The following is a 12,231-nucleotide window of genomic DNA, read 5'->3' on the forward strand; positions in this document are numbered from 1 at the left end:
GGCTTCCTTGCTTTACAAAAAAGCTTTACCTTAAATAACATCAGCTATCCAGCCCTTATAGTACATCTTAATGTTTCTACCCAATTTATAAAGCCAAAATTACCTTTTGGGGGTTAGGATCAATTTCCTTGACTGAAAGATCGCTTTTGTTTTTCTAGGCTTATAACATTTTGGTAAAATGCCTCTTTCCTGGGCCCAAAAGAGTTATTTTCTGTGCTGGGGTCTCACCTGGACCTCTGTCAGTTTTGTCTAACCTGTGGCTTAATTACCAGGTTACATAGAGCCTGGTAGGCAGCCAGCCCCGCTGGGGATAGAGATCAGCTGTGGGATACAGATATTTGTAACATTGTAACTGTAGGTTACACATAACACAGTCCCCAAAATAATAATCTAAAAGAACCTAGGAGCCATTTACCTGGCTTTCCTGAAATCCAATGAAGAGCAGGTGGGCATGCTCATTGTCATATGTATCCAGTGCGTGATTCTAGGAGCTCACTTTGTCCTGTGTTTGCCAACAGAACTACTTGGCCCATGAGGAGCTCCTGATTGCCGTGGAAATGTTGTCTGCTGTTGCTTTGCTAAACCAGGCCTTGGACAGCAATGACCTTGTGTCTGTGCAGAACCAACTGAGAAGCCCCACCATAGGTTTCAACAGTCTGGATGAGGCACACGTGGACCGGTAAGGAGCACTTTCCAAACCTTCTTTCAGGGGAAAAATAAAAAAGAGTGCTTGGCAGATCTCCTAAATTAACAACTCGCCTAGTGGGAAAGTCCACAGACCCTGCTTGCGTTTTCTCAAGAGCTGATCCACCCTGCAGTAAGAGGCCTTCTTTATTGTCCTTCTTTTCAGGGGACAAAGTTATCATCTTGTGTTAAGGACTGACTTTATCCTAAGCAACGATTGCTTCCTGGAGGAGCTGTTTAAAATATACCTTCCTTCGGGGCTCTTCGGGGAAGTTGGAAGTAGCTTCAGAAAGTTGGAAGTATCTGCCTATCAAGGTCCCATTCCATCCATGATAAGGGAACTTCTGAAGTTATGAACCATAAGTGGGGCCCCAAACTCCCAACTCTTCTGATTGTTGGACCACACACAAGCGCTCCATGAACACCATGGATTATACCTCAGCTGGAGGTTTTCGTTTCAGGTTCTTAGATAACTGTGATTACTAGTCATATTTAACACTGCAGTGGCCCTAGAGAGAGCTAAAGGCTGGAATTAAAAGCCAAATCAGAGGTTTTTATTTTCTTTGCTGCTGGGTGCTGAACCCAGGGCCTCACACAAATGAGCACTCAACCCCCAAATTAGACTCAGCTAGAACAAAGTAAAAAAAAGCAGTGAGCGAACCGTGACTTGCAGTGACCACCAGAGGGAGATGTCTGCCCGGATCTTGACAGCAATTTCCAGTGACCACCAGAGGGAGATGTCTGCCCGGATCTTGACAGCAATTTAGCCAGCGACACTAAACTGGCTCTAATCCACAGGGTGGCTAATCCTATGTCAAGCCCAGTTGCAAAGGAAACTGAAAGAGGGCTTTTAGATTCTGAGTAAGTGGTGTTGGGTTACTTGCCAAGAAGTGGAGGGACCATAGCGTTGCCTTCTTGGTCTTCCTGCAGCAACGCATCATCCCGTTCTACCTGAGTTAAACCCTCCTGCTTGACATACGACTCTGTGGCTCTTATTTCCCGGGTAATCTGCTCCTCCCTCCATTGCTCCTGTTAATGGTGTGACACTCTTCTCCAAGCTTAGAAACGCCAATGTGGTCTCGTTTTCTTCTTCCCTTGGCCAGAACCCTCGTGCTATGAGGCAGCTGTTCAGGTTCATGTCCACTGTGCACAGTCGACCTACGTACATAGTCCTCCTCTCCAGGGGCCACCCTCACCTGGCCCTTGTGTCTCTTTCTCTCTGCAGAAACATCCACAGTGAAGTCCCCTGGTCTTTTCTCTCCTCATCCAGTCATGAGTCCTTCTCTAACCAACCCTTGAGCCTTCTTGATGCCAAATTCTAGGGCAGAGCTGCTCACTCCTCGGTGAAGGTTAAAATCTAACAGTGACTCTTAGCAAAGAAATTGTCAGACGTACCAGGCCGCTGCCCCCTATATAAAGTCCTTCCCCTTCTAATCCAGTTACACATTCTGTTGATGGAAATTGCTTCCCTATCTACAAATACCACTTAAGGAAATGGGCCCATTTCATTTGAGAGCCACATGGCCTGCGTTATTCAAGTTCATGATGTATTAAAAACTTAGAAAGAACAGATGTAAGCCTTGCATATTGAACTCTACTTGTGATTCCAACACCCAGGACCTGGAGACAGGAAGATGAGGAGTCCAGAATCCTCCTTGACTATAATAGCAAGTCTGAGGCCATCCTGGGCTACATGAGACTCTCAGTATTTAAAAGCAATAAACACCAAAAGTAGCAGGTTTGTTTTACTGCGTAGTTGGGGTTAGAATCAACAGAGAATGGTCTTCATCTCTAAGAAAAGCTAACCAGTACAAATTGCCATGTGTCCCTGCTATTAGTGTCATCAGTGCTATTTGTTATACAGTAGTAACTGTAACTTCTCTGAGACTCTTTTGGTAAGACAAACATCTCAAGCACATCCTTTGCCAGTTTCAGGCCTACATTTGGTTGGCCTCAGTTGGAAGCCATCATTTGTTATCTTTGTTTCCTGCTCTGAAGAACTTTTATTTGTCAAGCTACTGTCTATAGAAGTTACCTCAGTGTCACCTTGAAGCCTGTAGATCTTTGAGGAAATTGCTCACTACCAAGGAGACAGGTTTATACCAGGTTCAAAGGAATCCAGGGCAACTTAGTGAGACCCGGTCTCAACATAAAAATAAAAGAGGCCTCAGGTTATAACTTAGTGGCAGGTAGAGTGCTCGCCTAGGGTATTCAAGGATTTGAGCTCAGTTCCAGCATTTTGAAAAGGAGAGATGAGGAAGCCATTTCATGTAGTTAAAGACATCATTTTACTTAGATTAGATATGAGATTGGGTTGTGAGAAACTTTGATTAAACTGAACATTTCATAAACATAAAAAGTACTTTTAAGAAAAAACACCAGTAGTGGAGTGTTTATCACTAGAGGCAGTGGGACCTGGGAGAGTAGAGCCGATAAATGAGGTAAACTAAAGTCTCGTGCAATAGCCAACTTTATTCAGAGCATCAGACAATTTATACTCTGAGGGTTAAGAGAGGCTACCTGAGGAAAGTCCTCTTGAGTTCAAGCTGTATACAATCACAAGGACAAGCTGCAGGTGGCAGAAACATGTTTTTCGATAGAGGTGTGTAAGCAAATAACAATAGCCAGTTGTAAAGAGTAATCTAAAGTAAACTCACTCCAATCCACTACACCTGGGAGGGGCACATTTCAAGAACAATGCTGTGTCATAAGACTCTTGTTTTGGTTTCCTGGAATTTTCTCACACTGAGGATTCACACTGAGGGCTCTCACATGACTCCATTCTTAGACCATGTTCTGATACTGGGGCTGGAGCAATGGTTTAGCATTAAGATAGCATACTGTTTTCATAGAGGACTTAAAAGAAGTTCAGTTCTCAGCACCCACATCAGGCCATAACTGCCTGTCACTCCAGCTCCAGGAGAATCCAACACCTCTGGCCTCCGTGGGCACTGGCACATATCCACACACAAACAAACACACCTGCGTACACATGATTTTAAAATAGTATCATTTTTTAAAAAAAACTATCGTTGCTATAACAGTTGGCCTAGTATGTGCTGACAAAGCTGTATACTTTTTACCTGCCTGACTACTCTTTGTCTAACCTCAGGACATCTAAAAATGGGGCGTCACAACCTGTGTTTCAAGCCAGGCCTGCCCACCTACCCTCAATAAGTCAATTAGAAGAGTCAAATTAAAAGTGGAGAATAGGAAAAGACTACTTATTCAATGTGGCCATAAAACGATCTAGGAAAGCCCCATATCCATTTTAGGAGTCCTAAAGTGAAATCTAAGTTGAAATAGAGGGCCAAATATATGCACATGTAACCAGCTTCACTTAAGGTGTGGTCCTGTCCACCATTGACCCATCACTGTCTGGCTTGAGTCCCATCCAGTAAGGTGGTCTGGCAGCTTGTTAGAACTGTGTGAACACTCTTTCCAGGAGACAGGTTCCCCTTCTCCCTGGTACCTTTTCAGTCTGCCAAAATGAATTCCAGTTTCTTTAGGGTTCACTGTTTGAACAGTCTACCGTCAGATTGAGGACTTTTGCAATGATCTTCCCTTTTGCCAGGCCGGGTGCAACATCTCCGTTTGGCTCATAGGTGAAACTTCAGATGCAGGGCATGAGCAGAGAGTGAAAGAGGCCTGACTGTGTGTGTGACATTTCTGTTTTCTCTTCCACAGGTATGCAGATGCACTGCTCTCTATTAAAAAGGAGGAGTTGTCTCAAGGGCAAGATACCTTAAGCTGGAATGAAATTCAGAATTGTATTGATATGATTAATATCCAGATCCAAGAAGAAAATGACCGTAAGTATGGAGTGTTTTCCTTCCGTAGCTAAGTGAGAGAACAATGTGTGTGGACTTTAGATTCTCTAGATGCTTGTTGGAAGAGTTTGCTCATGGGAACATCCAGTTAACTCAATGTGGATGCATGTATTATAGATTTTATGCAAAGCACATATGAAAAGATAGAAAAATCAATTAATGCAAGTCATAACTATTTATTGGTTTTACCTAAAATGTGCTTCTGTAGTTAAATTTCTAAGAAGACTTCATCTTTATTTTGGCCTTTCATTTGCATGCTTTCCTCAACTTTGACATACTTTCCAACACAGGAATGAAAAAATTGGAATATAATCTGACCATATGGTCAAATATCGTGATAACTTGTTTTGTTTTTAAAATGATGGACTGGCATGAAAATGGAAGACATTCCGAGGGAGGGCACATAGCCTGACGTCAGCTTGCTTCTTCTTCTTCCCTTTGACTTACATAAACAACAAAAAAAGGGAAAGCTGGCTGACTCCTGTGGTTGCTACACTTCTGTAGCATGAATGAACAAGTTCAGGCCTCAGGTTGTCATTTCCAACTAAAAAGAAGGCCGAGCCTGGACTTGTTAGCAGCGATGAATTAGACTCAGTCAAATCTCTGGCCTCCCTCTAGCTAAGGCTTTCCCTTTTCTCCCTCCTTTCCCTCTCCCCTGCCCCCACCCTCTTCTTTCCTTCTTTTCTTTCTTTCTTCTCTGCTTTTGTTATGATCAAGTTCTCACTGTGTAGTCCAGACTGACTTCAACTTCTGGATCCTCCCGCCTCCATTCCCCAGTGCTGGAGTTACAGGCATGCACCCATGCATAACCCAGCTTCAGCTATTTTTTTAATTAGACACTATGGGATTTATTCATGGGCTAAGCAGTAAGTTACTCTGATTAGCACAGATCAATTCCAAGGTGACCCCCAAAGAACTTCAGTTCATTTGTATGTTTCTCTGTATCTCAGCATTCAAGACACCTTCTACATAAGTAACTCAGGTTTGAAAAGTCAGGTGACCATTTCCAGCCTCCTTCACAGACTCTTTCAAATCTAGCTGTTGTGGTCAGGGTTGTGGGTGGCTTTTAGTCCCAGAACAGGAACCTTCTCCAGCATGCTTGCCCTACCTCTCAGATGGAGCAGGTATGTGTCTCAAGTCTTAAGCTCTTTTGTTCTGGAGAGCTCTGGTATGGCTTCGGATCTGGTCCCCCAATGCTGCATCTAACTCTGGAATACTGGAATCATATATGATTCTTCCAGTTGGCTGCTCTTGGCTGTTTCCTGTGAGCATCCTGCCAAGTTTGTGTTTTGATATTTCAAGGTCTTTTCCCTCTGGACTCTAGCCCACTGAAACAGTGTAACTGCCTTCATGGTGTACAGTGGGTGTGGATTTTCTATGACACTTCTATCTGGACACTGTCATGATTTTTGTCCTTTTCAGGTCCTGTGTATGCCTAAGCTTCTTTGGGGACAGCTCAGCTTTCTGCTGCCCCTCTCTGTACTTCCTGTCCGTGAGGCATGCAGAATCTACATTCAGACACCTTGATGAGCTCATCTAATCTGTTGGCTTGGAAGCTTGGGGCTCTTGCCAGATGTTACTCTCAAGGGAAGCAGTGATTTGAGCAGATGCTCAGCTTCCAAGGGGGTTGTACGTGGTGAAAATCACTGGTGTGTGTGTGTGTGTGTGTGTGTGTGTGTGTGTGTGTGTGTGTACAGAGAGCAGTCACTGGTCCTCTGTCTCTCTTGCCCTCTCTTTGGAATCCCACATCTACACTGTGAGCTTCCTGCCACTCAAGCATGGAGCCTAATGCTACCCACTGAGTAGGCTTTCTTTGGTAGGCAAAACAAATCATCAGGTCCCGTCATTGTCTTCTAGCTTCTCTGGGTCTGTTTTGGGTGTGGTCTGCGTATGCTGCCTACCCAAGTGAAGGTTGCTTAGCTCTCTGTGCCCACAGTTGTTGTACTGTGTTCCTTGTCCTTGCACTGACTCCGAGAGGGGTGGCACCCTCAGCCTCGGCTTTGCTGAGGACAGGAAAGCAAGTGTGTGTACAACTTAAAGAGACAGTGGCCTTTTGTAAGCGGGAATTATTTGTAGTTACAGGCTCTTGACTGTTGTGGCCATTCCCACAATCCATCAGTGTCTTGTCATGGAGGGCATATACTTATCACCAGGAAAGTTGTTTCAAATACTGCCCCCTTGTAGCACTTGGGAACTTTAACACACCGTATTTAATTTACCTGAACTTTGGTTTGGTTGCTCTTTTTCCTTTTGTCAAAACGAGGTATCTAAAAATATTTAATATTAAAAGTAAGCACATAGAGTGTTCGTTTCCTAATGGCATGATTGAAACATGGTTTTTGCTCCTCTTCACTCCCCATCCACACCCCCACCTTTTGCCTGCTCCTTGCTCCAGCTTCCTTTCAGCTTCGTGCTTTTTGTTACCTTCCCCATTGCCAGCACCTGTCTTACTTTTGTTTAAAATTCCTGAAGAATCGTGTATAATACCATATATTAAAGGGGCAACTTAAAACGCTAAACGGCAAGTTTTGGTTGACATACTAAGAAATGGGTTTGATACGACGTTTTCATCCGCACTCTTTGCTCTTATTCATCCCTTTGCTCCTTCCCCCTCCCCCTCCCTCTCTCTCCCTCCTCCCCCTCCCTCCTCCCCTAAATGGTCTCCTGTTCTGCTTTCAAGATGTGGGTACTCTAGTAACCTTTAGACCTGTTTTTCCCTCCTCATAGTTCTTTCTTAGTCTGTCCGTGAGACTAAACTCTTCACACATAACAGTAAAGCATATTTGCCTTATTATGACCAAGTGAGAGGACAGTACAGTAATTAAATCACTGGAAGAGCTGTGAGTTCTCATGGGAATTATGAAAGAACAGTGTCCTGGTCTTGTTCTCCACACTCCCTACATGTGTTAGAGGTCCGCTTCTGTGGCTGCCTTGTGGCTCCCTGGGCCTCTGCTAACAGAAGTGCTAAATGGGAGATGTAGCCAGTAACAGGCTGCTAAATATGTTCCCGGACTCCGATGTTCTGTTGATTTCTTCCTGGAAAAAACCCACATTTCTCAACAAAACCACAGAGGAGTATTATTTTACCCACACAGTCTCCACAAGAAAGTTTTCATATTTGAATTGCTTTTAAAATTTGGTAACATGCCATTCCTTTATAGGTTACTTCAAATATAATAACTTAAGTATTGTGACCTGGACTGTCTCTAATCATTTGAGATTCTTTTCCCTCATGGAGAAATCCCTTTATTTCTAGCACAGTGGTGTTTGTGAGGTCACCTATTAGAAAAAAGTGGTAGCCTCATTTGAATGATAAAACAGAGGTACATTTTTTTGAGACTTGGAGGTGTTGGGGTTTTATGGCTTACTATATTTGTAAAGTGTTAGCTCAAATATACATGTTCTCCAAGAGGACCCACTGCCACTGATCTGGACTGTCATAGCACTGTGCTTAGATTAAAGAAGTAGGTCATAGCCTATGGTTCAGCAATCTTTATTCATATGGGTTTACCCTTCACATGTATAAACAGAAAAAAGTGAGGCAGGTGTGCCCAAGGGGCTTCTGGGTAGTCTCCTTGGCTCCTATGAGGTCATTTACTGTGACCTCAGCAGCTTGTGTTGTTAGATGCACTGTCAAGAGCTTAAGCAGGTGATTCCCGTCAAGTCAGCTGGAATGTACATTGTGCCAGGTGACCAGCCCTTAGGATGTGTGTACACCCTCTTTCTCACACTGGGTTCTGCTAAGATCATGTTTGGATGGGGTGTTTGAAGGTATTTAGAACAGCCTGACATGGGGGTGTCCAGTGAATGATAGGACATCTCCCTACACTCCAGTTTATAAGTAGGATAGGATGAAAACAGTACTGGAACTTTCCATGGTTCTCCTCATATTTGAATAGTATTTAATTTGGATGTTAAGGAAATAGAGTTGACTTTATTAGCTTCAAATATATTTAAGTATTGTAACCTAGACTATCTCTAGACATTTGAGGTTCTTTTCCCTCATGGATAAATCCTTTTATTTCTAGCACAGTGGTGTTTGTGAGGTCACTTATTAGAAAAAAAATGGTGGCCTCATTTGAATGATAAAGCAGAGGTACATTTTTTTTAAAAACTTGGAGGTGTTGAGGTTCTATGGCTTACTATATTTGTAAAGTGTCTTGGGATCATTTTTCATGAAAAATAATAGACACAATAGGAATGTTGTGTTTACAGTGTGTTTCCTAACTTACTGCCGGGTCTTGCTCATCAGTACCAGAGGAAGTCAATCCCTCATTAATGTGTATGTATATGAATACACATATGTATTTGAGCATATGTATATATATATGAGTACATGTATGCATGCATGTATATCTACTTCTATATAATTACTGGGAGCTTTATTTTTTGATAATATGGGTAGTAATGACCTTCAGATACATTTTGCTTCAAGCTTATATAACATTTTCAGACTCCATTACCTAACTTCTCTGCTTTCTACTCTATGTCCTTATATAGCCTGTGTTCTAAGATCTTTCAGTATGTTAGAGTTTATAACAACTAAACAAGAGGGTATGCCTTGCCCTCCTTTGCCACATCCTTGATTTAGGGTTTAAGGCTAATCATGTCTGTTATTAGATAAATAATACAAGAAATTTACTATCTATATTTGAACCTTAAAGCTAGCCCAAAAATATGCCTGTCATTGTTTCTATGGAGCCTGCCTCTGTATCCCAGCCATATGTGATTATTTAAAATGATCACAGCTAAGCAAATTTACATTCTGTTCTTCATTTGTGTTAGCCTTGTGATAATTGCTTCACAGTTATGTGGCTAATGACCGCTGTATTGCACAACACCAAAGCGGAGAATTTCAACATTACACAGAAATCCACTGGACAGTGCTGAGCTGTGTGGATATCTGTTCTGCTTTATCTTAATATTGTAGAAAATTGTTTGTTTTAAGGCCCTTTAACAGCTGCAAAAGCATGGTAATACAAAGAGTAAACTACATATCTAAAATTCTGGTTTTGCATTTTCATTTCTCTACATCTCTACATTAAACTCACCTTTTGGTCCTATCTCTAATGTCTTGGTATTGTTGTCTAACATTCCAGAGTCATAGAGCTGTTCATATGCAAAAGTGAACCTCTTCTAAAAAATGTGCATTTGTTGAAATATAAATTACCTACTATGATAGTTGCCTTTTAGAAGTGAGTGATGAGCCTGGAGAGATGCCTCGGCAAACTGGCTCTTCCTGCAGATAACCCTGGGTTGGATTCCTTGCTCCTCATCCACAATCGCCCTTTTTAACTCCAGCTCCATGGCGTCCAGTGTCATCATCTGTCCTCCACAGGCACAAGGCACATGGGGTGCACAGACATCCATGCAGGCAAAATATCCACACGTGTATTTTTTAAGTCCATAGTGACCTTTTATGTTTGGCTTTAGAAAAAAAACTTAGCATGTTTTCAGGATTCATTATATGTTAGTATACTTTTATAGTCCTTTCTAGGTCAAAGAATATTCTAGTCTATAGAGACACATTTGTTTATCCATTTATTATTTGATATAAATTTGGGTAGTTTCTGCTTTTTAGTTACTATACTAATGCCTTAAGCCTTCAAGTTTTTTTTGTTTTGTTTTTTGAGACAGGGTTTCTCTGTAAAGCATTGGAGCCTATCCTGGCACTCCCTCTGTAGACCAGGCTGGCCTTGAACTCACAGAGATTCTCCTGTTTCTGCCTCCCAAGTGCTGGCATTAAAAGAAGACACCTGGCAAGTCTTCAAGTTTTTATGTTAATCTGGGTTTTCAATTGGATGTTTACAAGCAGAATGGCTAAATCACATTTATATTTATATTTAGCCTTTTGAGAGTCTGCCAAATTGTTTTCCAATGTATATGCACCACTTCCCATCCCCACCAACAATGCATACAAGTTCATGTTTTTCAAGCATCACCATCACTTGTTCTGGTTAGATTTTTATTACAGCCATCCTAATGACTACAAAATGGCATCTTACTATAGCTTGGCTTGCATTTTCCTAATTTCAAATACATTGTGTGTCTCTTCATATACTTACTGAATTCGTGTCATCATTATATAAGTAGACATTTAAATCCTGTGCCCATTTTTAAATTGATGTTACTCTTTTAATTATTGATTTATAAAAGCTCTTTATAAATACAACATACTAGTCTTGTTGTATTTGAATAGTTGCAAATAGTTTGTCCCATTCTTTAAACTGCCTTTTAATTTTCTTTGATAGAGAACTTCCAAACTCAAAAGGTTTCATTTTGACAAAATCCTGTGTACTCAATGTCTTTCTTTCTTTATGCTCTTGATACCGTAGCTAAAAAGATAATTACTCAGCTTGAAGTCCTAAGATACATTCCTATGTTTTCTCCTAAGAGTTTTATACCTTTACATGTAGGTCTAGGTTCTATACTGACTTCATTTATATGCAGGATTTGATGTATGGGTCCAACTTTGTCCATACACATGAGGGTATCTAGTTGACCCAGCACCATTTGCTTTATAGTAATAGTCTTTATAGACTTTTTCTGTCCATTAAATTGTTATTTGCACCCTTGTCAGAAGAGTAATTGGTGATAAGTGAAAGGGTCCATTACCAGATCCCCAGTTTTGTCCTGCTCATCTATATGGCTATCCTCATGCCAGGACTCTGCAGAATTAGTCACTGTACCTGTGTAATGAGTTTTGAAATGGGAACAAATCCCTCAGCATTTTCTTCTTGTTCAAGATTGCATTGATTGTTATTGCTCCTCATGTTTCATGTGCCTTTAGGAGTCAGTTTATCACATTGTTTTGTGAAATGGCTCCTCCTGGATTTTTATAGGTGTTACCCTGGAATGGGTCAATTTGAGGACTTTCTTCCTTCTTTCCTTCCTCTTTCTTTCTTTCTTTCTCTTCTTTCCTTTTCTTCCTTTCTTTATTTTGTTTTCTTATTTATTCTTCTTTCACACAATACATCCTAATCGCAGCTTCCCCTCCCTCTACTCCTCCTTGTTCCCCCTGCTTGAAGAGTGTTTCAACCTTCACAACATTGTCTTCAATCCACAGCCATGAGATGCCTCTCCTTGTGTTTTAGTTGCCACTGAGGTGTTTCCGAGCTGTTTTCTAGTTTTTTATATACTTGTGTGTGTTTCTTAAATTCCTGAATGTGCATTACTTTTCCACAGAAATGGTTTTGTGGTTAGCCTCTATGATAACTTGAATTTTTCTTAATTTCATTTTGAGATGCACATTATACACACATAAAAGTGTAATACCTTATATCTTATCTCCAGTCTTACCAAGTCTGTTTTTAGCTCTCGGTAGCATGAACACCAGAGAATGTGTAATGTGCTGTGACTTAGAAAACTTGCTCTTCTCTCTGCAGGAATGGTAGCTCTCGGGTACATCAATGAAGCCATCGATGAAGGGAACCCTCTGAAGACGTTAGATACCTTGCTGCTACCCACTGCTAATATCAGAGATGTGGACCCTGACCGTGCTCAGCACTACCAGGATGTTTTGTTCCATACAAAATCCCAGAAACTCCTGGTAAGTTTTAGAATGTTTATTTGTGAGAGGGAAGACTTTGGATCCACTTGTCATAAATCTTACAAGCTTCTTATCCCATGGAATGAGAATGGAAACAATGCAACACACTAAAGAAAAATCCAAACCCAGAGCGATTGCTTCTGCTCCTCCACTGAACACTCAGTTGTA

At 41.4% G+C, this 12,231-nt stretch overlaps 1 protein-coding gene across 1 annotated transcript in view; it reads left to right on the top strand.

Annotated features, from left to right (window-relative positions):
• Iqgap2 (IQ motif containing GTPase activating protein 2) overlaps nt 1-12,231 on the top strand; it is a 272,297-nt gene that overhangs the window by 177,677 nt on the left and 82,389 nt on the right. The window contains exons 11-13 of the mRNA XM_040728871.1: nt 519-679; nt 4,372-4,496; nt 11,900-12,063. Coding sequence (XP_040584805.1) covers nt 519-679; nt 4,372-4,496; nt 11,900-12,063 — 450 coding nt within the window. The remainder of the gene's footprint in view (nt 1-518; nt 680-4,371; nt 4,497-11,899; nt 12,064-12,231) is intronic.

The sequence above is a fragment of the Mesocricetus auratus genome, unplaced genomic scaffold, assembly GCF_017639785.1.
Source record: "Mesocricetus auratus isolate SY011 unplaced genomic scaffold, BCM_Maur_2.0 Super-Scaffold_100020, whole genome shotgun sequence".
In the NCBI taxonomy this organism is placed as follows: domain Eukaryota; kingdom Metazoa; phylum Chordata; class Mammalia; order Rodentia; family Cricetidae; genus Mesocricetus; species Mesocricetus auratus.